General features: G+C 54.1%; 1 protein-coding gene across 5 annotated transcripts in view; it reads left to right on the top strand.

Moving 5' to 3' along the window:
• The window catches only part of MDGA1 (MAM domain containing glycosylphosphatidylinositol anchor 1), a 61138-nt gene that overhangs the window by 36910 nt on the left and 11542 nt on the right, over positions 1 to 12686 (top strand). For 4 of the 5 annotated variants that reach the window (XM_019830544.3, XM_003986077.5, XM_045057474.1 and 1 more), the window contains exons 4-12: positions 1330 to 1526; positions 2342 to 2474; positions 2725 to 2994; positions 5132 to 5461; positions 7841 to 8137; positions 8978 to 9262; positions 10981 to 11132; positions 12014 to 12191; positions 12429 to 12452. In XM_019830544.3, the coding sequence (XP_019686103.1) occupies positions 1330 to 1526; positions 2342 to 2474; positions 2725 to 2994; positions 5132 to 5461; positions 7841 to 8137; positions 8978 to 9262; positions 10981 to 11132; positions 12014 to 12191; positions 12429 to 12452 (1866 nt within the window). Of the gene's footprint in view, positions 1 to 1329; positions 1527 to 2341; positions 2475 to 2724; positions 2995 to 5131; positions 5462 to 7840; positions 8138 to 8977; positions 9263 to 10980; positions 11133 to 11937; positions 12192 to 12428; positions 12453 to 12686 lie in introns of all 5 variants that reach the window. The other variant, XM_019830542.3, reaches the window with a different exon arrangement.

Here is a 12686-nt window from a genome sequence, read left to right as displayed (position 1 = left end):
AGAGCCTGACATGGGGCTTGATCCCAGGAACTGCAAAGATCATGACCTGAGCCCAAATCAAGAGTTGGGCACTTTACTGATTGAGCCACCCAGGCCCCTCCTAGGGGATCTTATAAAGAAAATACTGATGCCTGGGGGCAATCACTTCCAGAGATTCTGATATAATTGGGGGTGGGGCCGGCATTGGGATTGTTTTCATTTCTTTTTTTTTTTAAGTTTATTTATTTTTGAGAGAGAGAGAAAGCTCGCACAAGTGGGGGGGAGGGGCAGAGAGAGCAGGGGTTGGGGGTGGGGGACGAGACACAGAATCTGAATCAGGCTCTAGGCTCTGAGCTGTCAGCACAGAGCCTGACGTGGGGCTCGAACCCACAGACTGTGAGATCATGACCTGAGCCAACATTGGATACTTAACCAACGGAGCCACACAGGCGCCCTGGGATTTTTTCTTCAACTTTTTTTTTTTTTTTTTATTGAGGATTAACTTGCATCCAGTAGAGTTAACTAATATTTTTTTAAATGTTTACTTTTTAGAGTGAGAGACAGAGTGTGAGTGGGGGAGGGGCAGAGAGAGAGGGAGACACAGAACCCAAAGCAGGCTTCAAGCTGTCAACATAGAGCCCGATGAGGGACTTGAACCCACAAATCTCGAGATCATAACCTGAGCCGAAGTTGGACGCTTAACGAACTGAGCCACCCAGGCGCCCCTAGAGTGCACTAATCTTAAATGTACAGTTCAATGAATTCTTATGTGTATGCCTATGTAAACACCATCCAGTTCAAGAGCATTTCCAGGACCCCCGACAGTTCCCTCATGCTCCCTCCCAGTTCAGTAATCTCCTTAGAGGCAATCATTCTTGTGACTTCTGACACCATCAGTGAGCTCTGCCAGGCTTTGGCATTAAAAAAGAAAATCTCCATGTGATTCTGTCACGCAAACAGAGGTGAGAACCACCAATCGAGTCCAGTTTACCAGTGAGGAAAGAGGCCCAGAGAGAGAAGGGACTTAGGCAGGCCACACTGCAAATTAACAGGTAACCTTGGAATTGGACAGTGCCCTGATTTCCAGTGTGCCCTGCTTCCTCCATCCCATGATGGGAGGGTGAAGGTAGACACCCCCATGCAGTTCCTGTGAGGGACAGCTAGGAAGCCATGAAGTCCATTCCCCTGCCTCTAACAGGTTGGTCAAGCAAGCAGGGCTGGGACGGCATCTGGCTCTCCGGAGGCATCCCTTGACGGTGGCTTAGCTCTCCTGGGGGGCTGCCAGGAGCCCAAGCCCCCCCACCGTGGGGGTCACCCAGCCCTGACCTCCCTGGGGCTGTGTCCTTGCAGACCTGGATGAGCCTGTGCTGACGGTGCACCAGACGGTGAGCGACGTTCGAGGCAACTTCTACCAGGAGAAGACGGTGTTCCTGCGCTGTACTGTCAACTCCAACCCGCCTGCCCGCTTCATCTGGAAGCGGGGCTCCGACACCCTGTCCCACAGCCAGGACAATGGGGTCGACATCTATGAACCCCTCTACACCCAGGTCAGGATGGACGGCAGCTGGCCGTCTCCTCGCGGCTCCCCCCACACTCTTCCTTGTGCACCCAGCAAGGGAGGGGAACGTGGGGACTGAGGCCTCATGATCTGGTGTTCCAGGGGCTGCCCTGACTCTAATGATTCTGTTCTGACCTCAGAAGCGTGCGTTCTGATTGGGCTTCAGAAAACTTGGGCCAGATGAGATCAGGACAGAAAGGTCAGGGAGCAGTGGTGAGGACGGCAGAGTCCCCAAGGCAACGTGTCTTCCTGGAACATCGCTTGTTAGAAAAGGCACCCCCGAGGGGCGGATGTGTCATCCCTGCATGCACATGGGGGGGGGGAGGGGCTCCTGGGCAGGCACAGCAGGAGTTGGGGGGCAGAGAGATGACTGCGCTTCCCATGGGTCCCCTCCAGTCCCAGGAGATGGTGATGAATCTGTCCTGCCAGAGGAGTCTTTCAGAGGTGGCCATCCCTGGTGGCTGTCAAAGCTCCCCATGTGGACGTGGCCTGTGGGCCAACCCCATGTCTGCATAGGTTGTAAGACAGGGCAGGATTCCTTCCTTATGCTCCCTTTCCCAGAGGGGGAAAGCTGAGGCGTGGTCCTGGCTGTGTGGACCGGGACATCGCATCCAGAGACGCTCAGGCTACGGAGAGCGCGGTCTCCATCCCAGGCTCAGGCTCCCTGGGGATAAACGGTGTGGAGGTTGGAAAGAGAGGAATGAAAACAGGAATTTGCTTCGGCTGCCGGTGGTGGCTGAACGTGTGCGGGATCCCCGGAGACCCAAGCAGGCCCCTCAGCCCAGTGGTGTGCTCCTGCCCTAGGGGGAGACCAAGGTCCTGAAGCTGAAGAACCTGCGGCCCCAGGACTACGCCAGCTACACCTGCCAGGTGTCTGTACGCAACGTGTGCGGCATCCCGGACAAGGCCATCACCTTCCGGCTCACCAACACCACGGGTACAGGACTGCCCTGCCCATGCCCTTTGCCCACCTGGCTCACTCCCCAGCCAGGAGAAAGTGCCCCACCCCACACGGGACTCCAGGCACGTCACCATTAGTGCGTCCCCTCCTCCCCCACGCCTGCTCCCTGACTTCTCCCCTCTCTTCTCCCTCTGGGCCTTCTCCAACCCCATGGTTTCCCTGGACCCCACCCCTCCCCCAGCCCTGCCTCATGGTCCCCTAAGACCCCACCTCCTTGTCCTCTTAGCACCACCAGCCCTGAAGCTGTCTGTGAATGAAACTCTGGTGGTAAACCCTGGGGAGAATGTGACGGTACAGTGCCTGCTGACAGGCGGTGATCCCTTACCCCAGCTGCAGTGGTCCCACGGGCCGGGCCCGCTGCCCCTGGGTGCCCTGGCTCAGAGCGGCACCCTCAGCATCCCTTCAGTGCAGGCCCGGGACTCTGGCTACTACAACTGCACAGCCACCAATAACGTGGGCAATCCTGCCAAGAAGACCGTCAACCTGCTGGTGCGATGTACGTGGGTCCAGAGGGGTGGGAGGGAACTCGGGAGGCAGGCAGCGTCCCTGTCCTCCAGGAACTGCCAGTGACCTAGGAAAGGGGCCTGTCTGCTTCCTTTTCGGGGATGAGATATGCCGAGGAGGCGTGTTCCAGGCACTGTGATTTCCCCACAACTCAGGTGTCTGCCCGCGGGCAGCAGGACCACGATTTGTAGAACGTTTTATTTATAATCTCCTCTCCCAAATATCATCTCAACAATGGAAGAAGGGAGAAGGGCTGGCGTTGATTACCTGCATTTTTTTTTAGATTGGGAAACTGAGGCTGCGAAAAGCTAAATGTGGACATTCCAGTCTGCAAGAGAAATTTCCTCTCTTCCCGTACAATGGTTTCTACCTTTTTGTTTTTTTATTTTTTTAATTATTTTTTTAAATGTTTATTTATTATTGAGAGACAGTGAGAGATAGAGCATGAACATAGGAGGGGCAGAGACAGGAGGAAACACAGAATCCAAAGTAAGCTCCAGGCTCTGAGCCGTCAGCACAGAGCCCGACGCGGGGCACGAACCCACAAACCGCGAGACCATGACCTGAGCCGAAGTCGGATGCTCAACCGACTGAGCCACCCAGGCACCCCTGGCTTCTACCTTTTTAATGGAGTTAAAGTGAAAGTAACATACATTTGCACATACCTTATGTGCAAATCTTTATTAGCAAAGCATGTCAGTGAGTCTGAAGGTAATTAGTAAATGTAAAAATGATACAAAACTTGGCGCAAATGAAGTACAAACACTTCCCTTATGAAACTTCAGCCTCATTAGCTGCTCCATATGATCTTGATTTTGCTCATGTGCTTCACAGAGAGAACTTTAAATTCTTCTGACTTAGGAGTGACCTTAGGTTGTTTGTTTGTTGTTTATTTGAAAATTTTAAAGATCTAGGCTTGATTCCAGCTCTTTAGCACTTGAAAATAAAGTACAGCTTCTGTCAAATTCAGTGGAGAATCTTCTGATGAAATGGACTTTCCTTTTGTTCTTCCCTCACCAACCAGTCTCTGACTCTTCTCACAAAAAGAAGCTAGCTCTCAGTGACTTTTTACTTAACCAGAGCAAGAAACACAGTAGCCAGATTGTTGCTGATGACTATTTCTTCCTCTGATGGTTCTTCTTCTGTCAGATTATTTTTCTCCACCTAATTACATTCGGGGCCTTTAAAACCTGGGTTCGTGAGATTGCAATTTACATCAAATACTTACGGTTACCTCTTAGGGTGACGTACAGCCTGCTTTGCCCCGGGCCAGTCCTGGTTCATGGCCATTGTACCACGGTCCTATTGAATCCGCACCCAAATGTTAAGAATGCTGTCTACCTCTTGGCTACGTCAGACAATATTCAGGTTTTTCTTTTTCTTTTTCTTTTTTTTTAAACATTTAGACTTTTCAAAAAAGGCTAGACCTTTCATTTTTCTAAACTCTGTGTTTTTATGTAACGTCATGTAAAATCATCGTATTAGGCTTTCATTACAAAAATGACACAAACTTATTGCAAAGAATCAAACAGGACAAAAGGATAAAATGTGCAAATTAAAATTTCCCCTCAGTTCCACTCTTTAGATAGAAGTACTAGTACATTCTGGCACATCTTTCCAAAATTTGTATTTTGCATATTCAAGGTTTAGAAAAGAACAAAAATAAAGCAGCACAGCCGTTAAGAGCGTAGGCTGAGTCTGAATTCAAGGTTGGCTACTTCTTCGGGCCAGTTCCTTAAACTGTCTGAGCCTCAGTTCTGTCCTTTGTACAATGGGGACAGGAAAGTGCCTCCCTCAAAGACTGTGGGATGGGTTTAAATGAGTCAACCCATGTAAAGGGCTTAGAACAGCGCCTCTCACATAGTGGATGTTCAATCAACAGTGGCTAGAACGATTACTAAACCTACTTTTCTACAGCCAGCTTTTTGGAACTTTTGAAAATGCATCTGAACAAGCAGAGCAATCTCCAAGTAAAGGGATGGTTTCTCTTGGGGGTGGGGTGGGGTTGTAGCCCCCAGCCTGCAGGGAGGGCTGGTTCAAGGAGAGAAGCTGGGTCTGGATGGGGGTGGGACATAGAGCCTTGGCTTTGGGCCAGCCCCAGCCACCCTTCCCTCCCCATCCACCTGTAGCCATGAAGAATGCTACGTTCCAGATCACCCCAGATGTGATCAAAGAGAGTGAGAACATACAGCTGGGCCAAGACCTGAAGCTGTCGTGCCATGTGGATGCGGTGCCCCAGGAGAAGGTGACTTACCAGTGGTTCAAGAATGGCAAGCCGGCACGCATGTCCAAGAGGCTGCTGGTGACCCGAAACGACCCTGAGTTGCCTGCCGTCACCAGCAGCCTAGAGCTCATTGACCTGCACTTCAGTGACTATGGCACCTACCTCTGCGTGGCCTCCTTCCCAGGGGCACCAGTGCCTGACCTGAGCGTCGAGGTCAACATCTCCTCTGAGACAGGTGGGCAGTTGAAGCAGCATGGGGTGTGTGTGTGAGGGAGCTGGAGAGGCCCACAGAGGGGAGGTGGGACAGTAGCTTGAAAAGAGGAGGCCACAGTGAGGGGAACACCCTTTGTTCACGTTGCACACATTTATTAAGCACCTATTATATGCCAGGCATTGTGCTAGGCTCGGGGGTAGAGTGGTGGGCAGATAAGCTCTGCTTACATTGAACTAAGTGGGAAGGCAAACGTTGTTCAGATAGTCTCACAGATAAATATATGACTGCAAACAGTGATACGTGAGAGTCAGGAAAGAGTTTCCTCAGAACGTTTGATCTGAGATCTGAGGGAGGGGCAGGTTTTACTAGGCAAAGGAGAACAAGGGAGGGTGGAAGAGAAAGGCAGGCCAAAGAATCAGCATGTGCAAAGGCACTGGGGCAGGTAAGCGCACGGGCCATTTGGAGCACCCAAGGAGAGTGCGACTGGGAGAATGGAGTGAGATGTGAGAGAGTGGAGGGGCCAGCAGGGGCAAGATCATGCAGGGATTTGGGTCTTTATTCCGATAATAATAAATAAGAATAATGAAATAATGACTAACATTTATTGAGTGTTTACTATGTGTTCTGATGATTTCATATTGATGTCATTTACCTTCATGGTTTACCTTATGGGATAGTTTATCATCAGTTTTGAGAGATGAAGAAACGGGCTCAGAGAGTTTAAGAGACTTACCTAAGGTAACAAACAATAAGTGGGGTAGCTGGGATTCAAACTCGAGCAGTCTGACTTTAGAGCCACACCTGAAGGGTTTCATTTTATGCATGACGGAAGTTTGGAAGGGATAATTTCGGAGAGAGTTCCTAGAATCTTATCTCCAGCCCCTAGCCCCTTGCCCTGAGGAGCTGGCTGACTTTGACTAAGCCTCTTTGATTCTCTGGGCCTCCGTTTCACCTCTGTGAGACATTGAACCAGAGGTGCCTCGGAGGTGCCTTCGAATCCTGACTTTTGCACAGGGAGACGACTTCGTGTCCGGGGAGAGTATCCCTTACAAGGGGATCCCATAGCTGGGATACAGGACGAGAGAGGGAAGATGAGGTGGGAAAGGCAGAGACGGGAACGGGACCCTTGGGTTCGCAGACGCCAGGAGGTTGAGTTTTAACCTGAGGGCACTGCAGCCCCAAAGCGGGGAGGCAACAGCCCTTTAGCGTGTGAGGGCACAGAAGGTTGGGGAGCTGGGATGTTTTAGAAACAGGGAAATCAACGGGGCGCAGGGCGATTTCCTCCATTTGGCTCATCAGCCTGATGCCTACGGCACGGAAGCTTTTTAAGGGCTTGTGGCAATGATTCAGACCCGGAAAAAGAAATTAATTGGCTCCAAAATACAAAGAGAAAACTGTAAAATTGAAGCCAACACATGTATAAATGTTTACAGAGTATAAATTATGCTAACTAGATAACTGGACCTCAGCTTGCCTTGTAGCGTTATTTATAATTCATATTTGATGTCGGACATTTTAATTTGGTCCATGTCATGTGGGATGGGACCCATGGAAGTCTTTAAAAGACTCTCCAGTTGGGTGATGTGCTGGGTTGGATTAGGTTTGGCGGTGAATAACAGAAAATCCCGAAACGCTACTAGTGGCTTAAACGAGGTAGATGTGTACTATTTTTTCTGGTAAAAGTGAGCAGTCTGGGCTGGAATAATGGCTCTGCTCCACCAGATCCTCAGGGCCCCAGGCTCCATCTTGTCTTGTTACCCTTAGCGTGTAGCGCCTTGTCCACAATGGCAGTCCCAGCTGCAGCCATCAATCTGCATTCCAGCCTCCAAGGAGAAGGAAGGGAAGAGGGGCACAGCCTCTCCCTGTGAAGAACCTTATTTTCTGTCACATCCCATTGGCCAGAATTTGGTCACATGGCCACAGCTAGCAGGCTAGGGGACATCATGGTTATTCTGGCTGTGTGCCCTGCTAAACTCCAGACATTCTATTACTTTGGGAGGAGGGGTCAGGATGTTGGAGGACCGACTAGCGATCTGTAATAGCACTCCAGAAGACAAGATGGAAGCTTTAATTAGAGCAGGGCCAGTGGGCAGGAGAGAGGGGGTTGAGGGAAGGCATCCTTTGGTAGAACTGTTTAAAAGTGGAACCCCCTTTTGTTGGGGTAAAGGGAAAGAAGGAATAGGCCAGGATGACTTCAGCCCTTTTTCTGAGTTGGGAGACCCTCAGGGGTGCAGGAGGTGGGGAGAATGGGGGGAGGCGAGTTGTGCTTTGGAGATGCTGAGGGATCTTTGGGACATCTGGGATGCGCGAGGGAGGCTCCTAGGGGGAGGGGAGCAGAAGCCTCACGGCAGAGGCTAGCGGGGAGCTCTAACCTTGCTCCTACCCGCTTCCCCACCGCAGTGCCGCCCACCATCAGCGTGCCCAAGGGCAGGGCCGTGGTGACAGTGCGGGAGGGCTCGCCCGCTGAGCTGCAGTGTGAGGTTCGAGGCAAGCCGCGGCCGCCGGTGCTCTGGTCCCGCGTGGACAAGGAGGCAGCGCTGCTGCCCTCGGGGCTGCCCCTGGAGGAGACTCCGGACGGGAAGCTGCGGCTGGAGCACGTGAGCCGCGACATGAGTGGGACCTACCGCTGCCAGACGGCACGGTATAATGGCTTCAACGTGCGCCCCCGCGAGGCCCAGGTGCAGCTGAACGTGCAGTGTGAGTCCCATCGCCCCACCTGGACCACATCAGAGCTGTCCCTCCCGGTTCGCAGCCTGGCCTGCCCCCCTCTTCACCCCTTCGTACACTCCAGTCCAACCAGCCCCCTCCAAGTACTGCGGATACCCCTAGAACCTTGCCACCCCCGTGTTCTAAGGTGGGAAGTCTGACCCTTGTCACACTTCCAATACCAAGTGCCCCCCACCCCCATCTGCATTCCCAGGGACCCAGTGAGCAAAGAAATAACTGATTTTGACAGGTAGACACGGGAGTTTGAAAGACTCTCAAGGGAGCACGTTGTGTCTGAGACTATAACGATGAGAGTTAACTCACCTTGTGCCAAGCCCTACTCTAAGAGCATTTTAATGCATGAACTTATTTAACCCTCCACAGCCCTATAAATAGACTCTATCGTTCCCTTATTTTTACAAATAGAGAAACCGAGTCCCAGGATAAGTAACTTGCCTAACGCCTCACTAGCTAGTTTGAGGCAGGGCTGAGATTTGAACCTAAGGCAACTAGCTCCGGGGATCATGCTCTAAACCCCGACGTTATGCTGCTTTTTCACTACGCGGTGGGGTGAGGGGACCCTTTGAGGCAAGACTAAAGGCCCAGTCTGGGAAGCACGGCTGGAGGAAATGGCCGGGAGGGGGGTGGGTATCTGCAGGTCAGGGAGTTCTGAGCGTGGCCATTGTGTTATGTTGCGAGCGTGTATCCGCTCTGAGATCCTTCCAGGCTGCGGGGTGCGGGAGCAGGGTCGAGTGCGTCGCCTTCAATGGGGCCGCTCCTCAAACCCCACTCGGCCCCGCTGACCGCCGCCCCCGCCGCCCCCACCCCCAGTCCCGCCGGAGGTGGAGCCCAGCTCCCAGGATGTGCGCCAGGCGCTGGGCCGGCCCGTGCTGCTGCGCTGCTCGCTGCTCCGAGGCAGCCCCCAGCGTATCGCCTCGGCTGTGTGGCGCTTCAAAGGGCAGCTGCTGCCTCCGCCGCCGGCTGTCCCCGTCGCCGCCGAGGCTCCCGACCACTCCGAACTGCGCCTCGACGCCGTCACCCGCGACAGCAGCGGCAGCTACGAGTGCAGCATCTCCAATGACGTGGGCTCGGCCACCTGCCTCTTTCAGGTCTCGGGTGAGCGTCCCGTGGGTCCCGCCCCACCCAACCGCGCCCACCTGGGACCAGGCTCCGCCCCAACTCCAGCCCCCGCCCACTCCCGGACTGGGCCGCGCCCCTTTCCAGTTGCCCGTACTGGGTTCAGGCCCCTGCCTTCCCAAGACCCGCCCATGCCAGGTCTAGGCCCCGCCCATGCCGCCCGGACCTAACCGTGATGTCGTTTACAGCCAGGACCCCTCCAGACAGGCTAGATCCCTTCGCCCACGCCCACTCCAGGTGTAGGTCGTCTCAAGGTCCGCTTGTTACGTGTCCTAAGCCCCCCTCCCCCCGCCCCCGTTTGAGCTCAGCCCCGTTCCTTGGCCTCGGACAGCCCTGCCTCTCTCAAACCCCTCCTTCCCCGGGTTTAGGCTTCTCCCCTCCAGCCCCTGGAGCACCAAGTTTGGGCCCTTCCCTCTAAAGACCCGCCCACACCACGCCTAGGCCCTAGTTGCCTGACGCATAGGCTCCACCCCTTCTAGCCTCGTCCAATCCCAGCTCCATTTCTTGCTTTTTTTTTTTTTTTGGTAGCAGGTGAGCTCTAGCCCCACCCACACCAGGTTTAAACCCGCCCACTCAAGTCCTGGGCACCGCCCCATCCCAGCCATCACGTTTCAAGCCCCTCCTCTTTAATCCGTGGCCCCAGAAGCTGCGGATGGGGGACTCCCTCTTTTCGTGACCCCAGGCCCAATACGAGGGGCCAGAGCTGTAGCTTAGAGGAGAGAAGACGACCCTCAGCAGCCTCTCTGGAACGTCGTGGGTGGCTCTAGTCCTGCCAGCACACATTTCCTGAGCTGTCACCCCATAGATTCAGGCCCCTCGGTACCCAGAAATCCCTCTCAGCCCATCTCATCATCACGTCACTCCCGGGTGGGCTGTTTGGGGCTGCAGGCGGGCCTGGGTGAGTCAAAGGGCTGAGGTGAGGGACGAGGGGAATGCATAGTGGCCAAAGGAGTTGCTGATCCCCCCCTCTCTTCATGAGGGAGAGTTGGTTCCCCACCACTAGACCTGGTGGCAGCACCCCAGGAGGAGAGCCACAGTTGTGCCTGTGCCCTTCTGCACCCCAAGCTCTCCCAACAGCCCCTACTGACTGGGTGCCCCTTTAGTCCTCATTTGGATTTCCTCACTCAACAGCAGGGGGCCAGGACGGGTCACTTCCCAGCCCTTCCCCACCCCACCCAGCCCTGCCAGCCAGAGGCCCCTGTGACATTTCCCACCTCCTTCCCCTCTCCCCTGTTCTCCCATACTTTCCTTGTCTCCCCACCTTTTTGTCTCTCTCTGTCCTTCTCCTTTCTCTTCTCTTCCTTGTACCTCAATATCCTTACCCTTCTTTGTGTCTTTTTCCCCATCCTCTTTCCCTGTGTCCTCTCTAATATCCCTCCCCCGTGTCTTCCCAAATTTCTCTTTTCTCTGGCTTTTCCTTGGCCTTTCCTCCCTGTTCTCACCAATACTACCTCTTGGAATTCCCAATCTCCCTTTTCTCCATTTCCCACCTTCCCTGTGACTGCACCTCATTCTCCCAATCTCCTCCTCTCCCACCGTCTCCTCTTGTCACTATATTCCCTTTCTCTTTGTCTCCCCATGCCCTCTCTCTGTTCCTCGCCATCTTCTTCTGTCTCCCTTTCCGGCACTCCCTCTCTCTGTCTCTCTCCCCATCCCCCACCCTCCCCGGCCCCACGCCCCCATCCCCATCCTCTCAGCCAAAGCCTACAGCCCGGAGTTTTACTTCGACACCCCCAACCCCACCCGCAGCCACAAGCTGTCCAAGAACTACTCCTATGTGCTGCAGTGGACCCAGAGGGAGCCTGACGCTGTCGACCCCCTGCTCAACTACAGACTCAGTGTCCGCCAGGTGGGTCAAGGGGGACAGGGGCCCGGGGGCAAGCTGACCCTGACAATGTCCATCAAGCCATGGGAAGGGGTTGGAGGCAGGGCCTGACCCCCTTATAGACAACTCTTCAGACCTAGAAAGTGTTCTGGACACAGCAGCAGAAACTGGGAGGCTCTAGGGACCTGCCCCCTCTGGACTCCTGCTCTGGGCACAGGCTTGAGAATTGGGCTGGGTCTGCTGGATTCAGACAGGAAAAAGGGCAGAGCCACCAGCCGTGTTCCCAAAATGTAGAACCTGCTCTCGGGTCAGGAGCTTTTCCTTGGCCTTTCCTTACGCCAGGAGCTTAACGTGGGGTGTGGGGTCAGTCTCGTCCACAGGATCTCTAGAATGCGAGGCCAGAGCTATGCGGATGTTTTGTATAGTCTCCTTCGGTGTAGTTCTGCCCAAGGGGCATTAGGTGTGGAGGGTAAAAGTGTGGCTCTGGGGCAGACTGCCTAGGCTAGAATCCAGCTCTGTATGAGCTAGGGCAAACTGCATCTGTTTGGCCTCAGTCTCTTCATCTGTAAAATAGGAGTAATTATAATGTTCCACCTCATAGAAGTGTTATTTTGAGGAGTAAATGAATTAATAATGGCAAATTACTCAGCATAGCGCCCAGCACACTTCTGTTGTTTAGTACGTGTTGCTGTCGCTTACTAAGACAGCCCTAGGAGTCAGGCATAGAAGGAGCGATTGTCCTATCTCAGAGATGGGGAAACTGAGGGTCTGGGTTCTTAGTCCTTTATGCTTTCTGCTCCCTGACACTGCCCCCACCCCACCCTCCAAGTCTCACCAGGGCCTGGGCTGGTGCTCTGGTGGAGGGTGTGGCCTGCTGGGCATCTGGGAACTCCCTGTATCTACAGTTGAATCAGCACAACGCCATGGTGAAGGCCATCCCAGTGCGGCGCGTGGAGAAGGGGCAGCTGCTGGAGTACATTCTGACCGATCTCCGTGTGCCCCACAGCTACGAGGTCCGCCTCACACCCTACACCACCTTCGGGGCTGGTGACATGGCCTCCCGCATCATTCACTACACAGAGCGTAGGTGGTGGTGGTGGTGGTGGTAAGGGGAGGCCCATCCCATACCCTGGGGACCCCTTCCAACCTCACCACATGGGTCCAGAGCTTGGGTCCCCCCACTGTGTTGTGTTCTACTCTGTCACCCCTCTGGACCCCAGTCCTGGTTTCGGGAACCCTGTCCCCTGGTCCCAAGCCTGGGCACCCTCTGTGCAGTCCCACACCTCAGTTCTGACTTGGTTTTCCTACTTTCTTTCTCAGCCATCAACTCTCCCAACCTGTCAGGTGAGACAACTCCCTCCCACTTCTTCTTCCCTTTGGGGACACAAAGACTCCCGTGGTGGGAGGAAAAGACCCTGAGAGATACTCAGAAAATGGGTGGAGGCCAGCAGCTGGAAGGAGAAGCCAAGGGGAACAGGGCTGGGCTTGGAGACATGTATATCCAGGATTTATTCTGGAGCTTACAGGTGGTGTGGCGGGGGGGGGGGGGGGGGGAGGGCGTGGGTCAAGGGTGGGAGA

Source organism: Felis catus, chromosome B2 (assembly GCF_018350175.1).
Source record: "Felis catus isolate Fca126 chromosome B2, F.catus_Fca126_mat1.0, whole genome shotgun sequence".
Classification (NCBI taxonomy): Eukaryota; Metazoa; Chordata; class Mammalia; order Carnivora; family Felidae; genus Felis; species Felis catus.
The sequence above is the reverse complement of the archived record's forward strand: the minus strand, read 5'-3'. Positions and strand labels throughout refer to the sequence as shown.